The 19621-nt window shown below is 56.1% G+C and overlaps 1 protein-coding gene across 50 annotated transcripts in view; it reads right to left on the reverse strand.

Annotated features, from left to right (window-relative positions):
- Window positions 1-19621, reverse strand: part of CELF4 (CUGBP Elav-like family member 4) — a 305620-nt gene that overhangs the window by 22249 nt on the left and 263750 nt on the right. For 15 of the 50 annotated variants that reach the window (XR_011542688.1, XR_011542691.1, XM_070630055.1 and 12 more), the window contains exons 4-9: window positions 8596-8721; window positions 8102-8181; window positions 7560-7703; window positions 6283-6430; window positions 4379-4528; window positions 510-575 (exon numbers count right to left, since the gene is read on the reverse strand). Coding sequence is in view for 45 of the 50 variants with exons in the window: in XM_070630055.1 (XP_070486156.1) it covers window positions 510-575; window positions 4379-4528; window positions 6283-6430; window positions 7560-7703; window positions 8102-8181; window positions 8596-8721 (714 nt within the window). In the remaining 5 variants the exon portion in view is untranslated. Of the gene's footprint in view, window positions 1-509; window positions 576-4378; window positions 4529-6282; window positions 6431-7559; window positions 7704-8101; window positions 8182-8595; window positions 8725-19621 lie in introns of all 50 variants that reach the window. The other 35 variants (XR_011542690.1, XR_011542689.1, XR_011542687.1 and 32 more) reach the window with 3 other exon arrangements.

Here is a 19621-nt window from a genome sequence, read left to right on the forward strand (position 1 = left end):
GTGGGGGTGGTGGAAAGTGCTTCCCTTCCAGGTCTCTCCTGCCCTTAAACCCAGGCATTTATGCTTCCTGGGCCAGTGACTGTGCACTGTGATGGGCAGCACCCTAGCTCTGGCCTCACCCCCAGTGCTGTGATGTGGCTTGGGGGTCCTGGACAAACCAGCCCTGGCAATACCATGGGGAAGGGAAATCTGGCCTCAAAGATGAGTAACTGCCCCATGAGGTCAAAGCTTCAGCCTAGCTCACCAGCTCGTCTGAAGTTCTGACCACCCACCACAGTAAGGGCACCCTGCCATGATGGGAAAACTCTCCCTGAATGCTGGGGTGCTGCACAGAGAGAGGCAGCCCGAACAGGGGTCTCCGCCAATATAGCCCTCCCTCCTTCCACTGCAGCTCCCTGCCATTCCCTCCCTCCTCTGCCCTCCCACACAGTGCTGGGCCCAGGCCTGGGGTGGGGCGTGGGGAGATGCACGCAGCTGGGGGAGAGCCACTGGGACGTGCGGATACTAACGACCTGCATACTGCTGCACTCCGGCGTAGGCCTGCTGCAGGGGGTCCGCGGCGGTGGGGCTCTGCGCTGCAGGGGAACCAAGGGGACAGAGGTCAGCCACATCCACCCAAACCAGCTCCTCCCTGACCATGCCCATGGAGATGACATTGTGGCTTCATCACCCCTCCCAGCCATTGTAGTGTCTGCCCTGGGACAGAACATCTGAAGCAGGAACCCTGAGCGCCTGGACCCTGCTGGGGTTCCCCCTTCCCCAGCCCAGGGCCCTTAGTAGGGGAGAAGGTTGCCTATTCTGGCTGGGGGATGCAGGCTGCAGTCGGCCTAGGGTGAGGTGGGATGGGTGGTTCATGCAGAAGGCAGTGAAGGGTTTGGAAGAAGATGCCAGAGGAAGGCTTGACCATGAGGGCCTTGGTGGGGAGATACATGAGGGACTCGGCCTGGAGAAGGGCTATGGGAAATCAGGCAAGGGGGCTAGAGGCTGTCAGGAGGGTGGTCTCATCCTCACTTATCTCCAGCAGAAGTCAGAGGCAGTCCCAGCTGGGGTGAAAAAAGGACAAGGGAGGCCTCACCTGTCACTCTGTCTCCTGGGCCAGCCATGCCTGCTTAAACAGAGGGACCTCTCCTTTATTCTTAGGGATTTTGCACAGGGCATGGAGCCATGGCTGAGACACTCTCAGCAGGGACTGGCCACACAAATGAGGTCTGCCCCACGGACACTGAAGAACCAGAAGAACAAGGACCTTCCTTCCACCTGATCTCATGACTCTGGGATGTCTACTGCCTGGTGTGGGGAGAGGACCCTTGGGCTGATACTTTGGCAAGAAACTTGGGGCAACTGGACTGGAGAAAAGCCTTGGTTGATTTCTGTGGCCTTTGTTGTCTCTGCAGAAGCTGTGGGCAAAAGCCAGGAGCATGGACCCATGGTGGGCACTATCCATGGTGACCAAAGCCAGTCATGCTGACATGGGAGTGGGCTGGCCTTGGAGGCTCAGGGGGTGGGTGGAGACAGATCCAGCCTCAGTATGTTTGGGGCAGACTCAATAACACAGAGAGGCAGGAAGAAAACCGTCTGAGCTTATGTGCCTGGTGACCCAGGCCAGCCACGTTAACTGACAGTGCCAGGCTTTGGGGCCTGTAGACCAGGAAGAATTCTCAAACTTCCCTTCTGAGCTCTTCCCTGAATTTCTCAGTCAAATTCGATTAGAACAATAGCACTTGGGCCTTAGGGGAGCCAAGGGAAAATCCTAGGACAGAGGTCCTGAGAGACATTGTGGACGGCAGCAGGGGAGCTGGGCAGCTGAAGATGGGTCAGGATGCAGACCTCTTTCTGCCTGGGGCTGCCCCAGAACATAAGCCTATCCCTATATTTCCCCCATGGTGGAGCCTGGGGCTCCCAGTGCTGAGGTAGTTGTGGTGCTTGGAGGGGTGGTCTCCTCGTCCCTCCTGCTCCCTCTGCCTGGCCCCCCTTGCCAGCCTCAGCTCTCCGGAGGGAGAGCCATGTCTAGCTTGTCCTCTTGGTCTTCCTAGCTGCTCGCCCACATAGTGCCTTTATCCCGATTAGAAAAAGGTGTCTCTTCTTCTGGACACACAGTTTGGTGCCCTGTGCAAAATATAACCTGCACAACTTCCATGACAGCCCCCCAGTGCAATGCCATGATCATAGCAAGGACTCAGCAAATACTGCGACATAAGGAATGAATGAATGGTCCTTCAGGGGTGTGATGTGGCAGTAAAGGCCACACTGTGTGCTTCCACCCTGATCTCGAGGAAGATAGGAGAACAGAGAAGCTACCTTGGGCTAGGAAGTGGAGAAAAGCATTTCTAAAGCCCCTCTCTAATTCTCTGCTTAATGACCTCATTAGTAACTGCCAAAGAGTGAACATTTTGAAGGATCTCGTTCATTACAGCGGCTCCAAACTCCACATTGAAAGACGGTAAATTAATTTTTTTAATGTACTACTTTTCTCCTCTCCTTCCCTCCATCCCTCCCTCCTGCTCTGACAGGGAATTGTTTATGGGATGTGGCAGATTGTTACAAATGGGGGAGAGAAACATTTCCAAATTCCATGAGGGAAACAGCTCACAGATGCTGGTGGAGGTGGGGAAGGAGCAGGTTTGTCAAAATCCAGAGATCCAGATGGGCTTGTGGGCAGGGAGGAGGGGGGAAATGAAACCACCCAGATGTGCTGGCAACTGTATCTCCCAGCCCATGAACCTGAGGGAGGAGGAGCCCAGGAAGCTGAGAGTGGTGGGATCTCTCCCACCTCCAGCTTGCCAAGCCCCTCCCCTGCCTCCCTTGCCAGCCTGGAGTCTTCATCCTCAAACAACGCTCCAGATCCTCCATGCCCTGCCACTTCACTCTCTAGGCTTCTCTGGTCTCCTCTCTAGGCACTGAGGGGTGAGTTTCAGGGTAAGCACTGGGATGGGATCAAGGACAACTCCAAGTTCAAAGTCAGGAAATTCTCCTCTATTACCCTCTAGCACAGTGACCTTGTACTCTGCTGCTGGTGGAACTTTTATATTCTCTGGATGTCTGGGTCTTACTCCAGACACTGAAATCAGAATCTCTTGGCTTTTGTGGTTTTACAAAGCCACACGTTGGATTCTGATGCACAACCAGCGTAGGGAGCACAACTTTGCCCCCAGCCCTGCCTGCTGATCTACCCCGGCCTGACCTCCTCTGCCCTACTTGAGCCAACCTCCTTACCACCTCCTGCCCCTGTCAGGCAAGCCCCTCCTGCCTCTGGGCTTCCAGGACAGTTACTCCACATTGTTCATCCTCACCTCTCCAATTCCTACCCATCTGTTAAAGTCCAATCTGAGCCTCCTCCTTAGGGAAGCTCTGTGGGCTTCTTCAGTTTACAGAACTCTCCCTTTATTTGAATCCTTTAGCATCTCAAATCGGCAAACACTGACTCTTGATCAGACTCATTCTGCTTTATGGTCTCAACATTCTGTCAATGTGTACTGTGTTCCTGACTGGACTTTGACCTCCCAGGTGATGAGCCCATGTCCTGCCCTCCTTCTTGGGCCCCCCTTTCATCTAGCACAGACTGGACACTTACTAGTACTTATGGGACTCCATAACCTTGTCATCTGCCCTCCAGGAAGGAGGTCAGCACTCTTTACATCTCTATTACACTGCCCCTTGCTCGTCTACTCTAGGGCTTTTGCCCCTTGTTAGTCTGCTCTAATGTCAGTCCTTCCTCAGGACCAGAGAGAGGAGCTGCTTCTAGCCAACTGGACACTCTCACCACAGGAGAACTACTAAGTATAAGAGGAACAAAGTTAATCAGGAACAGCCCTCCTGGATCTTCTTTGCGCAAGAATTCAGGAAAATAAGACCCAGGAGCTGTCCGAGGTTCTGACCCGCTGTCCAAAGTGCTGACCAGGGTTCTGTGTGTACCAAGGGACTGAACTGGTATGTATTAGCCAGAATGCCAATCTATATACCTCCCCTTCTTTCCCCAAAGAGTCTTTTCATACTTAACACTAAATATGATTATTCTTTTAGTTTCTATGCTTTCACTTATAATGGGTCAAATTCACTCTCAATTAATTTCCAGTCACTAGCCTCTCTACCTGGTTGTACACTGCATCTATTCTCTTTTCTCCCCTGAGGGAGCCCCAGGAATGGAGTTCTTTCTCACCTGTCAGATTGACACCTGCCCAAGTATGGGAATTTGGTTTCTTCTCTCCCACCAGGGGCTCTTGGGAGGGCAGGAGGCTGGCTCTCCATGATCACATTTGGGGTCCCACCAAGGACAAACAGAGGGCAGGAGCTACACGTTCCCTATTTTAACGGCAAGGGCAGGGACAGAATGGATAAGAAGTGTGCTGCATGGGAAGAAAAGGATATCAGATGTGCTTACCTGGGTAGGGGTGGATGCCATTGGCAAACACAGCTTCCGCAGCAGGTTGCCCATTGGCCTGTGGGGGGAGGCCGGTGAAGCCGTTCACCCCAATGGGGGAAGGGATGCTAGGCACAGCTGGTGCAGTGATGCCCGGAGGGGTGCTGCCACCTGGTTCCAGAAGTGGGGAGGGATCGAAGAGGAGGGAAGGCAAGCAGAACAAAGGTGAGGAAGGCCAACTCATGGAGCTCCAAACACTGGCTCCAAGGGCCCGGGGATAGACTTGGACCACACACACCAACTCAATCCTATCTGTGAATCATGCCAGGGGTTATGTCCCTGCATGCAGTGACTCCACCCATCCCAACTGTATCCATCCTTCAAGGCAGAGTCCAAATCCCACCTACTCCAAGATTTCTCTGACCATTGACTGCTTGACCTTGGACCTACAGCACACAAACTATTCTCAGTGTCCTTGACTTTGACCCACTTGGTCTTCTTTCAGTCTTTTAAAGTGGCTCTTGCTCACCCCAGCTAAGTCAGGATGGGCTGATCCTTGTTTAGCCACCAAGTTGCTGGCTCTGCTCTCTTGTCTGGATCACTGAGGGGCTGATCTGGCTCCCCAGGAAGGATTTTTGCTACTCAGTGGAAGAGGTCTTAATTTTGGTGTTTCCTTGCGCTGAGGGAGAGAGGCTGTTGTAGAATCCAGACTCAGCGCTTTTCATACACAAAGTTGACCCCTTGGCCTCCTCCAGTTGAGTCAATGGTGATGATCATTGTGGCAAGGGTAAAGTTGGAGTCAGATGACAATATCCTGTGCCTTCCCTATGTCAGGTGGGTGGAACCCAAGGTGTGGATGGCATGGTGACTGTACTGAGGCCCCAGAGGCTGGAAAGGGCCTTCCTCTTCAAGATCTTCTGTGTTGAAGATCTGAGGCTAGCCTGGGCTCAGAAATGTCCCTAAGTCAGGGATCAGAGCTGTGGTATAGTGATCAAGTTGGGCCTAGAGATGGCACAGTCTTGTCCCCTTTAGCTAGGAAAGAAACAGCTCCTGGATGCCAGGAAAGCTGCTGCTATGGCCTGGAAGCAGACAGCCAAGGAAGTGACTGAGAGCCTAGAGTGTCAGGCCAGGCCTTGGGACTAGACAAGGGTTTCTCAACTTTGACTCTTGTTGTGGGGAGCTGTCCTGTGCATTTTAGGATGTTAACAGTAGCTTGGACCTACTAGATTATAGTATAGCACACCATTGTCGTCTCCTCGCCCCAGTTGTGGCAACCAACAATGTCTCAGGACATTGCCAGATATCCTTGGTGGGCGGGAGGTGGCAAAATTCCCCCTCGTTGAGAATCACTGGATTGGGCAATAGCCAAGATCCAATAAAAACCTGCTTTGTGAGTGGGGCTGTTTCTAACCCTCCTGTCCTTTGATAACTCTTGTGGTCTCTCATGGTTGTTGTGTAGTTGTCTTGGAAAAACCCAGAGAGTCTAGGTTGGGCTAAAGGAAAATGAAAAAAAGGAGCTCCCTCTGTGCTCGCCAGGGACCAAACAAGGCCATTGAATGGGCAGGGCTCTTCTCCCCTCGGACCTCAAAGGGAGATGTTTTCATGTCAATTTCTTTCCAGATATCTATAATAGAAACCACGATGAACTGCTTCCTCACATGGCAATATAACTTGAGTGAAATTCTTACCACCCAGAATCATACGGACTGCATGGGGCCCACATCCCATCTCCTCTTGGGTCCCCAGGGATTAGAATATTTTGGGGGCAAACTGCCAGAGGATGAGGCCTGCTTGGGCCCAGACACCATGTGCTCTTGTCACAGCATGGTTCATTGGTAGCCAAAACTGGCCAAACAAAAGGTCCTAGCCGGGGTCCAGCTGTTCTCCCACTGGGCCAGGCCCTGGGTTGGTACCTGCCAGCTCACCTGAGGTTGGGGTCATGGGTGCAGCCGCCAGGCCATTCATGTTGAGGGCCGCCATCTGCTGCATCTGGGCGGCGGCGAAGGCAGCCATGGGGTTCAGGTAGCCGCCCTGCGCGACTGACGCCATTAGTGCCGCTTGCTGCTGCATCAGCTGGGGCAGAGGGAGTGGAAAAAATATCATGCGCTTCCAGGGGGGCCGCCCTCCCCACCAGGGGGCTTCAGCTCCTGGAGACCAGCTTCCCAGGCCCTGAACTCAGGGAGCTCAGCTACATCTCCCCGCCCCCACCCCTAGAGAGCTCTGATGTCTCCCCCATTCTTGTCCTAGTTCTCAATGGCTATTAGAGACCTCCCCCTGAGAGAGAACTGTATTCAAATGTCATGGTAGGGTCTTTGGTACTCTAAAGTTGTAGAGGGGAGGAAGGGGACTGGCTCCAGGGGTGTCATTCATGGAAATGTGACACCCAAAGTTCTAGAAACATGTTGGATGAGCCTCTGCAGAATTAACTCGGCATGGATTTTTGTCCAAAATGGTCCTACCTTGGCTTCTGTTGGGTAGAAGTGACAGGAGAATCACATCCCTGATGTTCTCATAAGTGTGAGTGGGGACTGAGGGGGTTGTTGAACCTGGCCAAGCTTGGATATCACTGAAGAAGTGAGGTGAGCTAGTATTTTCAGAACCAGAACCCCGGCCTACCTAAGTGCCACTCATGTAGGGGTTGTAGGTACATGTCTGGGAGGCAAGTCAGGGGAGATGCTGGCAGTGTGGGCTCCAAAGTGGAAGAAAGACGTTGGTGGGCCAATGGCCTGAGGCTGGGCCAGGGGAACTGCAGGGGAAGTGTGTGACCAGAAGGTCTGAGGACACCTCTCCATGAGTGGGGCCAGGGGTGGGTGGTGACAACCGAACACCTGAACCTCTCTCCCCCTTCCAGTCAGTGCTTCCTAGCGTTTCACTAATGGAGGCGTGCTCAGGGTAATCCACTTTGCTGCTCTGCCTAGAGGTCTCTCTCCAGCTCCTCCCCTTGAGAAACAGGACAGCAACACACCTCCTCCTGGCAGCCACCGGGGAATGGGCCAGCCTTCTCTCAGGTCCCTCTGGCCTCCACTCCCTGGGTTCATTCCTCACCACTCCTCACTCCCCAGGGCAGAAGCAGTACTTTCTGTGCCAGGAGCAGGGCTCCCCACAGCAAGGTTAGGAGTCTCTGCTCTCTGGGGCTCTGAGCCGAATGAGCTGGAGAACCACCACCCCCCCCCCCCACCCGCCTGGCTGAGCCCCTACTTACTGCCTGTGCGTAGGCGCCGTAGGCCCCGAACGGGATGGCCATGGGGTTGAACATGCCCATCTGGCCAGCCATCTGCTGCATTCGCCGCATCGTGCGCTCCTTGTCCGTGTCGGCGAACTTGACCACCAGACTGGATGAGGCTCCCTGCAGCCGGGACTGCGCGTGAGGCCCACCTGCCCTAGCCACCTTCGTGTCCCTGGCCTGGGCCCAGGCGGTCCTCTGGGCCTGGCGCTATCGGGGCACGGGCCACCCGCGCTCACCCAAGGCTCTGGGGTTTTAACCCCACCGCGGGCGTTTTCTATCTGGCTGACCTCGGACCAGTTCCTTAACCTCTCTGAGCCTCAGTGTCCTTGTCTGAGAACTGGGGATAATGGTAATGCCTTCCAGTCTCTTGGGGAGGCTGTGAGCGCGCCACGCGTTTGGCACGGTGTGGACCGCGCACGCGGGCGGGCCCTGTGCGTGTGCGGAGTGGAGGGGGTGTCAGTCCCTCCATTGCTCCCGTCACCCTCCCCCCTTCCCGCCCCGGGAGCAGCCGCACTCACCGGCATGGTCTGGCTGCCATGCAGAGCGTTGATGGCGGCTTGCGCCTCGGCGTGGGAGGAGTACTTCACAAAGGCGCACCCTGGGGGGACGCGAGAGGCTGAGCCACGGCCCGTGGGCCCGGAGGAAGGCCAGAGAAGCGCAAGGACCGAGAGGCGGGGCACGGGAGGGGCCGAGGGAAGAGGGCGCATCCAGATGAAAGCAAGGTGAGACAGAGACTGAGTGGGAAAGAGAGACACCGAGAAACACAGAGACAGAGCCACACAGGGACAGAGAAAGACCTGGACGGGTTGGAGACTTAAAAGCACCCCTAAGTCTCCCCGTCCCTGCCTGGACTTGGATCGCGGCCTTTCGTCACCCCAGGCCCGACAGCTCCGCCCCTCCCAACCATCCTTTCCAGGCTCGCCCACCGGGCCGGCTCCGGCGGCTTCGGACTCGGCCGTCGGTCAGGCGCGCGTCCCGCGGCCCGGCCCCGCCCCGCCCCGCCCCCACGCACCCTTGCTGTTCCCGTCGGGCCCGCGCAGGATCGTGCACTCCTCGATGTTCCCGAAGGCCTCGAAGAGGCGGCGCACGTCGTCCTCAGACTGCTGCTTGTTGAGCATGCCCACGAAGAGTTTTCTATCTTCTGGAACAAAATTAGGAGATGCTTACCCGGGCCGGGGGCCGGGCTGCGCGGGGGCAGGCCCCGGGGGAGGAAGCACGGCCGGAGGGGAAGGTTACGGGGGACAGAGGGGAGCTGGACAGGAGCGGGGGTGGGGCTCACAGCCGGAGGGGGAGCAGGGAGCAGGGAGAGGGCGGGGCAGGGCATAGCTGCGGGGGAGGGGCGACGGGGCAGGGCAGGTTGCAGAGAGAATGAGGGCATAGCCAGAGCGGGAGGCGAGGGGTTGTATCAAGCAGGGAACTGAATCTCAGCGACTTTGCCTCCTCCTGCCTACAGAGTAGGCTGCACACTGACGGAGAAGGCTGCTGGTCTGGCCGCTGGCCTAGGGCACACGGGTCCTTTGGGCAGCTCTGCGTTCCCTTCTTCCTTCCTCTTTGACATACTCTATTCTCTGTTACCTTCACCCACAGTTGCCAAAATTAACTCACAACCGGCAAGTCTGCCACAGGGCCTTTGCACATGCTGTTTTCTCTGCCTGAGTGCCCTCCACACCACAAGACTGAATCCTTCTGTTTTAGGCCTCAGTTTAAATATTGCTTTTTCATCAAGGCCTCTCCTTCCCCCTCTCTTTTGTTCTGTGTCTCAGCCCTTCATCCCTTGGCCAGAATTTCAAAGGACAGTTATTTACTACTTTGCCTGTGTTGTTGGTTTCTGCCTAGCTCCCTACTACCCGCATGTATGCTCCCTGGGGGAAGAGCCCATGCCTCTACTGGAACAGCTGTACCTGGCACGTAGTAGGCCTTCAAGACAGATTATGGAATGAATGCCCTATGCCAGGCCCAGGCCCACATCTCCTTTCTGTCTCACGTGTTTTAACCTCCACCAGGTGCCCCTTCCTTGGTCTGGCCTTTCCTGTTTGTTCATGCTGCAAACTTCAGCCCCGGACACTTTTGGGTAGCCTGTTCCTGGAGGCTGGGCTCGCTCAACAGCTCCCTCACACTTGTGTTGAGTACCAAGTGGTTTGTTGACACCCGTCAGCTGTTCACTTAGGGTGACAGGGATCATGGTTGGGCTGTGTGGATCTGGAGCGACTCCCAAGCGACTGCAAAAAAAAAATTCCCCATCCCACGAGCTCTTATTTCAAAGTGCCTTTCACTCCTCCCACTGAGCGATGGGGTCTGTGTTCCCTCCCCTTGAATCCGGGCAGGGCTTGTGACTGCTCTAGCCAGTGAAGAATGGCAGAAGTGATGCCAGCTGACTTGCAAGGCTGGGTCATAAATGGGATCAGCTTCCACTTGGCTCTCTCTCTGTGGGATGCTTGCTCTGTGGAAGCCAGCACCATGCTATGAAGAACCCCTGAATAGCCACACGGAGAGTCCACGTGGAAAGGAGCCCAGAAGCCCAGCTGGCAGCCAACATCAACCACGAAACATGGCAGCGAATGAGTCCTCAGGTGATTGCAGACCCCAGCCTATGAGTCTTCCAGCTGAGACCCAGATGTCCTGGAGCAGACAGGCCTTCTATGCTGTGCCCTGTTCTAATTCCTGACCCACAGAATCTGCGAGCACAATAAGCGGTTGTTTTACCGCACTCAGTTTGGAGCTAAATTGTTGTGCAGCCATAGTGGCTGGAACAGGGTCCCTGTGGTGCCGCCCTCCACAGGCACTCAGTAGACATTTGCTGACTCTTGAACAGTTGACACACGCAGGCGCAAACACACAAGGCTGCAGAAACGCTCGCCCCCCCCCCCCCCCAGAACTGCACTCTGCCGGGTGTTGGTTTCTTCTGAACGCAAGGGCACTCCGGGACCTCATCCCTTTGTGTTCAGGGTGGTTGGTACTTCCTGCCCCAGAGAGCCCCCCTTGCCCACACTACCAGCGAGTTCAGGTAGCGCTGAGGGGCTGTCCTGGGGGCTGGAGCAAAGCAGAGGAAGCCTCCAGGCCCCTGTACTCCTTCACAAGCCACCCCAGAGTCCTCCTCTTCAGGAAGCCTGACCGCTGCCCTGCTGGTACCCCTCAGCCCAGAGCACTCAGCTCTGGGCAAGTTCTCCACGATGTGGCCCTGGGTTCCAACTCCTTCCATCCCCTGCAGGGCATTATTGCCAGTTCTTGTTACGAGTTATGGGTGGGGCGCACCAGCCTAGACTTCCACCACTGGAGGGCCTCAGCCCAAGCTCTTGGAATGGAGCCCTGGCCTCACCCCCTGCCCCCAGACTGGGCTGCTTGACCTGGCTTCTGGGGCCATGGCTGGGCTGGGCGCACCCCCGCCCCATCTCCAGGGCTCATGGACTCCAAGCTCTAGGATGTGGGGAGCAGAGACTCAGGAGACCACGAAGAAGAAAGAGAGAGAGGTGGGGGGAAGGGGTGAAGCTGAGAAGGGATGGGAGGATATGGGGTTAGGAGCAGAAAGGGAGGGAAAATGGCAGAGACAGAGAAAAAAGAATTAGAAACAAAGAGCAGAGAGAAGAGATGGGCAGAAGGAGAGGACAGAGACAGAGGAAAGAAGGGGCGACAGCTTACGTTTAACTCCCAGAAGCAGCAACAGCATTTTACATGAAATGAACCCAGACCTTTTAAGGCCTTTAGTGGAGAGATTGAAACTCTGCCCTCCAGGCTGGGCCTGAGCACCTCCTCACCCCCAGTGCCCTTTAAAGACTCCGATTAAATAGGGTTTCTGGAAAGACAAAGAAGTGATAACCCCCTCCTGCTAATCCCTGGCCCTCCTCCTTAGACTCTGTCTCCTCGCTAGGAAGGAAAAAGGAGGGAAGAGAAGGCCCCTCCTCCACCAGAGTCTGGTTTCTGTGCTGGGACCAGCTCCACGCCTCCCCCCTCCTGACATCTGAACATTTTCCTTTATTACCGTTACCATTACGACGGCTTTCTGATTGCATTAAAATTCATCCACACGTGCCTTTCTATCCAGCCACGTCCCTTTCGCCAGTTTTTGTTTTTGTTTTTTGCTGATTCCTTCTTGCCTCCCCTGAATCTCCCTTTGCTGCCAGCTCTCAGTTCTCCGTTCTAGGCCTGGGCCCTTCCTTCTTGAGGACTTTCCAGATGTGTAGGGGACCAGGCTCCCCCTCTTCCTGCGTCCAGATTTCCCCAGGGAAGCTACAGCTAGCCTTCCCTTTGTGGATGGCTGCAGAGCAACTGAAGAAACCGGCTCCAGACTCACTTCCTCCAGGTGTTCTTGGATGACCCCACCCAGCACGAATGTTCGAATGTTCATTTCTTTCTAGGATCCTCAGATTTCTCACTTTGCACTGTCTTCATTTCCAGTTGGCTTTGGTACTGGGTGAGGGATTCTGAGGCTTGTCTTTTAGACCAGGGGCTGGCAGGACGCTCAGTCCCCAGGGTGGGTCTCCTCCTGCAGGCCCAGGCCCACTGGCTCAAACCTCAGCTCCCCTGCCTTTCAGCTGTGTCACTGCTTCCCAGATAGGCCTATAAAATGCGAATAATTGGGTCTGCCTCATGTGGTGGATGCTCTGCGTCCAAGAGATGCTGCAGCAACAGAGCCTGGCCAGCAGTGATACAATGAGGACCATTGCTTGGGGTTCTCTATCCAGGAGGAAGAGGAAATGGAGTGTCCCCCCTTCCCCCTGACTTGGTTTGCCCTGATCTGAGGAGGAGACAGAGGTCAGAGAGGGGAGAGGTCAGAGGATCCACATCTGGGGGAGGAGCACTTGAAGGAGCAGGTGGGACCGTCTCAGGCTGTGGCTGACCAGCTGAGAAGGACACCCTACCCTGTGCCCGCCTCTCCCTCTGGCCACTTTCCCGGGGCACTGTCCCCAAGCTCTGTCAGATGACCCATGGCACCATTTGGCTGGTGTCCTGGATCCGATGCCAATCTAGTGAAAGTCTCAGAGAATGACTCAGTTTCCCCAGCCAGTTCCCACCCCTTGCAGCATCAACACAGACTCCTACCTCCTGGGACAGGCTGAGCAGTCCCTGCTCGCAGCCTGCCTGCCTGAGTGATGCAGGGCCCCTGGGTGATGATGAGGCTACGGTGCTCTGTGCTCTCACTCCCATGAGCCCTCAGCCTGAGCCCCTTGCCTCCCACACTCGGGGTGTGGAGGTGTCGCTGCTCCTCTGAGAAGATGTTCAGACAGGTGCTGCTGGAACTGGGCCCTGCAGGCCACCATGAAGGGAGGTGATGCCAGGAGAGACCTCAGAGCCAGGCTAGAGATGGGCTGAAGCCACCCCGGGGTGGGAGGTCACTGAGACCGCATGGCACATGTAGGAGCAAGTCTGGAGCCCAGTATCCTCCTCCTCTCCACTGAGCCCAGCTTAGGGCAGGGGGCTGCATCATGCTCACCTTCTGACTCCTGGAACTGAGCCCAGTGGCCAGCACAGGAAAGCATTGACTATCAGGCATCACAGGCCCTGCTAGCAACCTGCTGGGTGACGTGCAAATATCCCACCCTCAGGTCTTCACATAGGTTCCTCCTGGTCAAGGGGTGGAGCAAGGGAGGCATGGTCCTACAGACATTCAACAACTGTTTGCTGAGCACCTTGTCTGTGCCAGACACTGTTCCAAGCACTGCTTCTACAGCAGTAAACAAAAGGGGTGAGTCTGCTCCCTGGAGCTGACATCCAGATGGGGAGACAGGCTGTCCACAATAAACAAGTTCCCAAACAACACAAAGGCCAGTGGCCCCCACAACTGGTGTGTCCTCCCCAGTGGGAATGAGAGTGCAGAGTGGCAGAGCTGGGCAGGGCCCAAATAACACCAAGGGCCCCACCATTTTTTCAGATGAGGACGTCAGCAGAGAGGGAGCTTCAGGACACTCCACTGCAGCCGCATAGCAGGGGTCCGGACTAAACCCGGTCTCTGGGGGTCTGTTGACTTCCCAATCCCATGACCCCTCGCAACACCTTTCTGCTCTTTTGAATGTGAGTGCCTGTGTCTGTGGATGTGAGGGAGCATGTGGGGTTCTGGGGAACAGGAGTGTGATGCCCCAGAAGGGCACGGCGACAGAAGGTAGGCACTAGTCCCAGCCCTGCCTGAACCCAGATTGGGCAACTCGGCTCTCTGAGCCCAGATGTCCTACCTCCACTACTCGGGAGTGGGCATAGTCTATATCTACCCACAGCCCACAAGGACACACATCCAATAGAGCACTGGACAAGAAAAGTACCCAGTCCTGTGTCAGGTGAAGGTGTTTACAGCCACCTCAGAAGGGACTGGACCAGAGCACCTGACATCCCTCCTGGGTCTACCTTCTGGTCACTCCTTCAACAAGCATTTATTGAGCACTTACTGTATGCTTGGGACTTGGCTGAACAAATAATCTGAGATGTGTCTTAGGGGCCCTTCTGTGTTTTCTCTTTGAATGGAGAGTTGTGGACGGCAGTGGGGGGAGGAGTTTGGGGAGGTGTGTGTGTGGAATGCATGGCTCTTAGATCCCTGGAGAAGCCAAAGTCTTTGGTCCACAGGCCCTAGAGCCTCTGCCACAGCCCCCAGTGAGAGAGGACAGACAGGCAATAGCTCTGGACTGCAGGCCGGAGGGGAACAGTTGGGGCAGAGGGAAGTGGCTACACCCTGAAGGCTTCCTGGAGGAGGCGGGCTGGAGTTATGATGTCCAAGGGACAGGTGCAGGGGTTTCCAGGCCCACAACAGAATTTGAGCAAAGGCTGAGAGGTGGGAGGGACCCCTTTAGCAGTTCTTCTCACCTGCTCCCAAGTGGTAACCCCTCTGCAGGGCTGCCAAGAAAGGTCCTGGGGGTGTTTGACTTTGCTTTCCCAACTGCCTCTTGCCTGCTCCCCCTCTATCACACATGTATCTCCCATTCCTCTGGCCTCGGGAATCTTGTTTATTTTCCCAGAACCCAAATCTAACTGAGCTTCCGTTTCCCAACCTATGAAAAGCATTGGGTGACGCCTCCAGGAAGCCTCTGGTGCTTATGAAAAGGCAGTGGAGTCCAGTGGCTGGAGTCCCTGCTTTCTCCCTTCCTTCCACGCACTCATTCGCTCAGAATGTCAGGGCAGAATGGGGCTCAGCTGGAAGGATTTGCATTTTAAAAGGAGAGCCCAGAAAACAGAGAAGCAAGATGCGGATGGAAGACTTAGGGCAGACCCCTGCAGGGGTATTTCAGGGCAGTGCCACAGGGCCCCCAGATCTTCAGGGAGCATCTTGCTGGCCCTCCAGAGTGAGTGGGCCCCCAAGGGAGGAGGCGGGTGGCAGCAGCGTCACTCGACTTGCCAAATGCCAGCGCCCTGGCGCTAATGTTCAAATTCCGGTTTAATTTTCAAAATTTGATTCGCTCATTACCATCAGCATTAAACAATATTTCCTGCTTAAGGATAGACGGCTGCTGGGGCACTGCGGACGAGTGTTCAGATGGTTAATGCCTTTTATTGCTGCAATAGACTTTTACTGTTCTCTTCCCTCCAGCTGCTGAGAGAGGGTTTGTGGGGGGACCTGAATTGGGGAGAACCCAGGAGCCAGGGGCCGGGGTGGGGAATAAATGGCTTTGAGGTCTGAGGCAGGGGACGGGGTGGGGGTGGGGGGGCAGAGGGGTTGCTGGGAGACCTGGGGGGCCTGGCTTGGTGGGGGATGCAGGGTCAAGCCATCAAGAAACACTTTCCATAGAGCCCCTGAGGACTGGAGGGCAGCAGTTTTGGGAGGGGGAGAAACTGCCAGAGGTTCACATGACTGGTCTGCAGGGCTGCGCTCCTGCTCTGCAGCTGTGACCCTGGGGGTGGGCAGGCCAGGGCCAGAGCCCAGGGCCCCGGTGCCCGTGCACCTGCCCCTCCACTGCCGGCAGAACCTGGAGCCCTGAGGGCTGGCATGCAGGGCGTCTTGAAGCAGTTTGTTTACTGTGGGGCCAGGGGACTCCCCAGCGCGCTCCTGCATCCCAGGACCGTCTGCTCTCCCTGGACGTGATCTCAGTGCCCGGTGGCCCACACACAGTGAGCCTGAGGGGGAAGGACCTGTTCCTCCTCCCTAACTTCATCACGGGTCAGGGAGGAACTTCAGTCAAAGAAGATGAGAGACACGCGACGTGACAGCAGAGGCTGGGCGGGGGCATCTTCCAGAGTAACTGAGGCTGCTTGTCAAATCCTGGTTCTACTACCTTTTGACTGTGCAACCTTAGACAAGTCATAGACCCTCCCTGAGCCCCTGTTTCCTCATCTGTAAAAGGGGAGAAAAATCTCACATACCTCGTGGGGCTGTTGCCGGGAGTGAGTGAGTGGAGGTACATAGGTTTTAGCCCAGCGCTGGCACACAGTAAACACAATAAACACAGTCGTTGTGCCGGGTCCAGCAATTACTACTGCTCACCGGCAGGAGCACCAGCTGGTGGAATGCGGATGCCCACCCTCATCCCCAGGGATACAGAGAGGACCCCCAGGAGCATTGAAGGGAGCAAAGCCTTGCCTGCCTGGGCCAGTCTGAGAAGCCAGGCTTCCCTTTGCACCACCCTGACCAAATGGCAGTGTTTCTGGGGCCACTGAGATGCTCCCCAGCCTCCTCCAGGAGATCTACCTGGATTGATCCAAAATAAGAGAATTTCCCTGGAAGCTACACTGGGCACCACTATGTGCCATTTCCACGAATTCTCTCAGTCCAGATCTGTCAAGCACCTGTGGCTCCTAAGAGACAAGTAGGGATCGAACTGATCTTCTGAATCTAAATCTCTGCCCTTTTCAAGGTTGCTGACCGTCCCCCGCCCAAATCCAGAGGTCTCCTCTGCCTCCTCCTTCCCAGCCCCGGTAGAGCCGCCTCACTCCCCAGGCCGGCGGCACGTAGTCTCAGACCTGCTTTCCAAGTAGGGGCGGTGGACAGGGCTGGGGAGGGTATGCACTCCGTTCCTCTCATGTCTGAGAACCCAACAACTGCTCGCCCCCCAGGGGGTGCAGGCAGCTTCCAGCATCACCGTCCACACTGGAGGTAAGGGCCTGGATTTGGCTCCTGCTGCAGCTGTGTGACCAGGTCAGCTGCCTTCACCTGGGACACGGGTCACGGGCCGGCCACGCTCGTTCTCAGAATGAAGTGAACCAGTAGGTAAAAGAATGATGCCCCCCTTCATCCCCACAACACACACACTGTCGGAGCCAGAGCCAGGGGCACAGAGCCGCCTCCCGAGGATAAAAGGCTTCCTGCCCGGGGAAGAAGCTGAAGGAGACATCAAACCAGATCAAAGGCTGCTGGGGACAGGCGGTGTGGGGGGGCCGTGACGGGGCTGCACTCCCCCCGGATGCAAATGAGGACCCTCAGCCAGCTCTGGTCCCGGGGGAGGCAGCGCCAGGCCTTGATCTGCTGAGCTCCCTCCAGACAGGCTCTGTTTGATGTTGGGATGGGAGGAGGCAGGAGACTGGAGAACCGCATCCAGTCCCCCCACTCGCATTCCTTCAGCTCTGCCTTCCACATGCTTCAGGATGGGACCCAGGCCATGAGTGTCGCCTCCTTACTGTGTGCTGACACTCATCCAGGCCCCTGCTATCTGCCCTCCACACAGCAGCCAGAGTGGTCAGTTAAAATCCAAGGCAGAACCTGTCTATGCCCCGTTCAAACGCCGCAGTGGCTCCCGTCTCACTGAGAACAAGTCCAAGTCTTCTAGTGACCTGTAAGGGGCTAAGCAGGCATGTCACACTCCATCTCTCCCCTGATCCCTCCATCCTCCGCTCCAGATGCGTGGGTCTTCATGTTGTCTCAGGAACACTCCATGCACAGCCCTGCCCCAGGGCATTTGCACTTGCTATTCCTCCTCTTGTTCAGAGATCGTATCCTAGACATCTGCAGGGCACGGAACTCCAGGAATCCTCAGAAAGTAGGAAATGAGGGTCCCCTGGAGATGAGTAGGCACCAGCTATGATGTGAGCACAGAGCCTGGAGTGATGAGCCCTGAGGGAATGGGGGGAGTGAGGAGGGGTCTAAAAGGCTTAAGCTGGGCCCTAAAGGACTCATGGGTAGGGTTTGTCAGGTGGAAAAGGCAAGGGGCAGGCACCCCAGGTCAGGGACCAGCATGTGCAAAAGCGGGGACTGTAAAAGGGCATGTGGTCTGAGGGAGTAGCAATCACATACACACACACACACACACACACACCCTTCTTCTTCCTTTTCTTCCACCCACCATATTCTAAACAGTCACCTCGAGGCCCAAGGCCTGAACCCTCACCTCTGATCACTGGTAGCTTGGCCTGGGACTCAGACCCTGGGTCCAGGCTCATGGCCTATGGCCATTCGCACTGCCCACCATGTTCTCCCTTGGCTCAGCCTAGCTCCCTAATTCACAGCACAGCTTGCTGCTTCCTCCTCTGGCCCTTGACCCTCGACTTTCATGCCTTTGAGTCTGCGCCAGGCCTCCCAGGGGGAGCCTGGGACGCGCCGTGGCTCTCCGTAGAAGTCACCTTTTGCTGGGGCGATGGCGCGCAGCCATCTCTCCAGGTAACTGATTATACGTTTGATCTGCTACATTATCCTTACCAGGCACACGGCGCACGACAGACGGCCCGGAGTGCTGTGGGGACTTCTCAGCAGCCGAACCCTGTTGTCTAATGGGGTTTCCGCCGGCGTCTGGCGTACTCTCCAGCATTTCACCCATCACAGGATAATTTATAGCATAATGGGGCCTTTTTTCCTTTATATCATGCGGGAGCATAAATTATGGCCAGTTTGTCCTCAGCTTTCAAGGAGACAGACAAAGCAGGGCTTTATTCCAGCAAGGGGAGGAAGTTTCTGCAGGGGATGGGTAGGGGCAGGGTGGTCCATGGGGGTGGGGGCCAAGAGGAGAAACCAAGGAATGCTGTCAAAAGCATCTCATTGACAGGGCAGAGAATCTACTCAGCATGGCCACAGATAACGGGGAGGAGGTAGAAGTACCCATGTCGAGCTGCTTGTCTCTATTAACCGCGGAGCAGGTCGGGGCTTGTTAGCTGAGTGGTAGAGCTGCACAGTTGTCGCTGCAAGGATACACTCCGCCTGCACACGACCCGAGCACGGACCAGCCTGTAACCCTAGCCACAGGCTGACCCTCATGTTGGCTGCCGATCCTCCCAGCTGTGGTGCTTCTTTCCACAGCCTCATGGACAGAGTGGGTGGTCATGGGTCCACCCGCCTCCTCTTGGTCCCCTGCCACAACCACAGATGGAATGAAATGCCAGGGAGCCAGGCAAACCTCCTGCCCCTCTGACCCATGGGCCATTTTTAACATTGAGAGTGGGGCTTTGCTTCTTGCGGGACAAGGGAGGAGAGTGGCACCCCAGCTTCTAACAGCCCGGTGCCCCTCTTCCTGGGAGGTGCAAGTGGCTCAGGGTCAGCCTTGCTAGCCTGACACAGCAGAGGCCACAGTCATCCAGCCCATCCCCCACCTCTGGACACTGTGACTAGGACCTTTGGTGACCCTGAGTGGGGGTGGGGACTTCAGAGGCCACCTGGCCCAGCCTTCTCCAGTACAACCCAAATGTGGTATGACGCTTCTGGAATACCCTGGCAGAAGTCCCACTGGCCTCTGTGCCAGGTCCAGGAGGCAGCCCGGGAGAAAATTCCTCCATGTGCCCCCCCTGGAGGGCCCAACCCTGCCCAGAGCCCAAGTCCTGCCCCTGGAGCACCGCAGACTGCTCCTTCCTCCTCGGGACGCCCTTCTGAGAATAACAGCAGGAGTCTTGGATCTTGTAAGAGGGTAGTTCTCGGCCCTGGCTGCTATGAAAGTCACCTGGGGGCTTTCAAAAATGCAGATGCCTAAGACCACTGGCCCCTGAGATACAGAGTGGTCTGGAGCCCAGGCATCAGTATTTTCAGAAAGCTGCTCCTTGATACCAATATGCAGCTGGGGCTGGGAAGGGCTGTGATGGGACTTCTCCAGGCTTCTCCTGGCCCTCTCCTCGGGCACCACATCTCTGGCCCTCGGCCTGCCTGTAGGAGCTCAGCCCTTCAGACTGCAGGATTCTGTGCCCGCTGGTGCTGGGGGGAGGGTAGCACT

This window comes from Equus przewalskii, chromosome 7, assembly GCF_037783145.1.
Source record: "Equus przewalskii isolate Varuska chromosome 7, EquPr2, whole genome shotgun sequence".
NCBI lineage: Eukaryota > Metazoa > Chordata > Mammalia > Perissodactyla > Equidae > Equus > Equus przewalskii.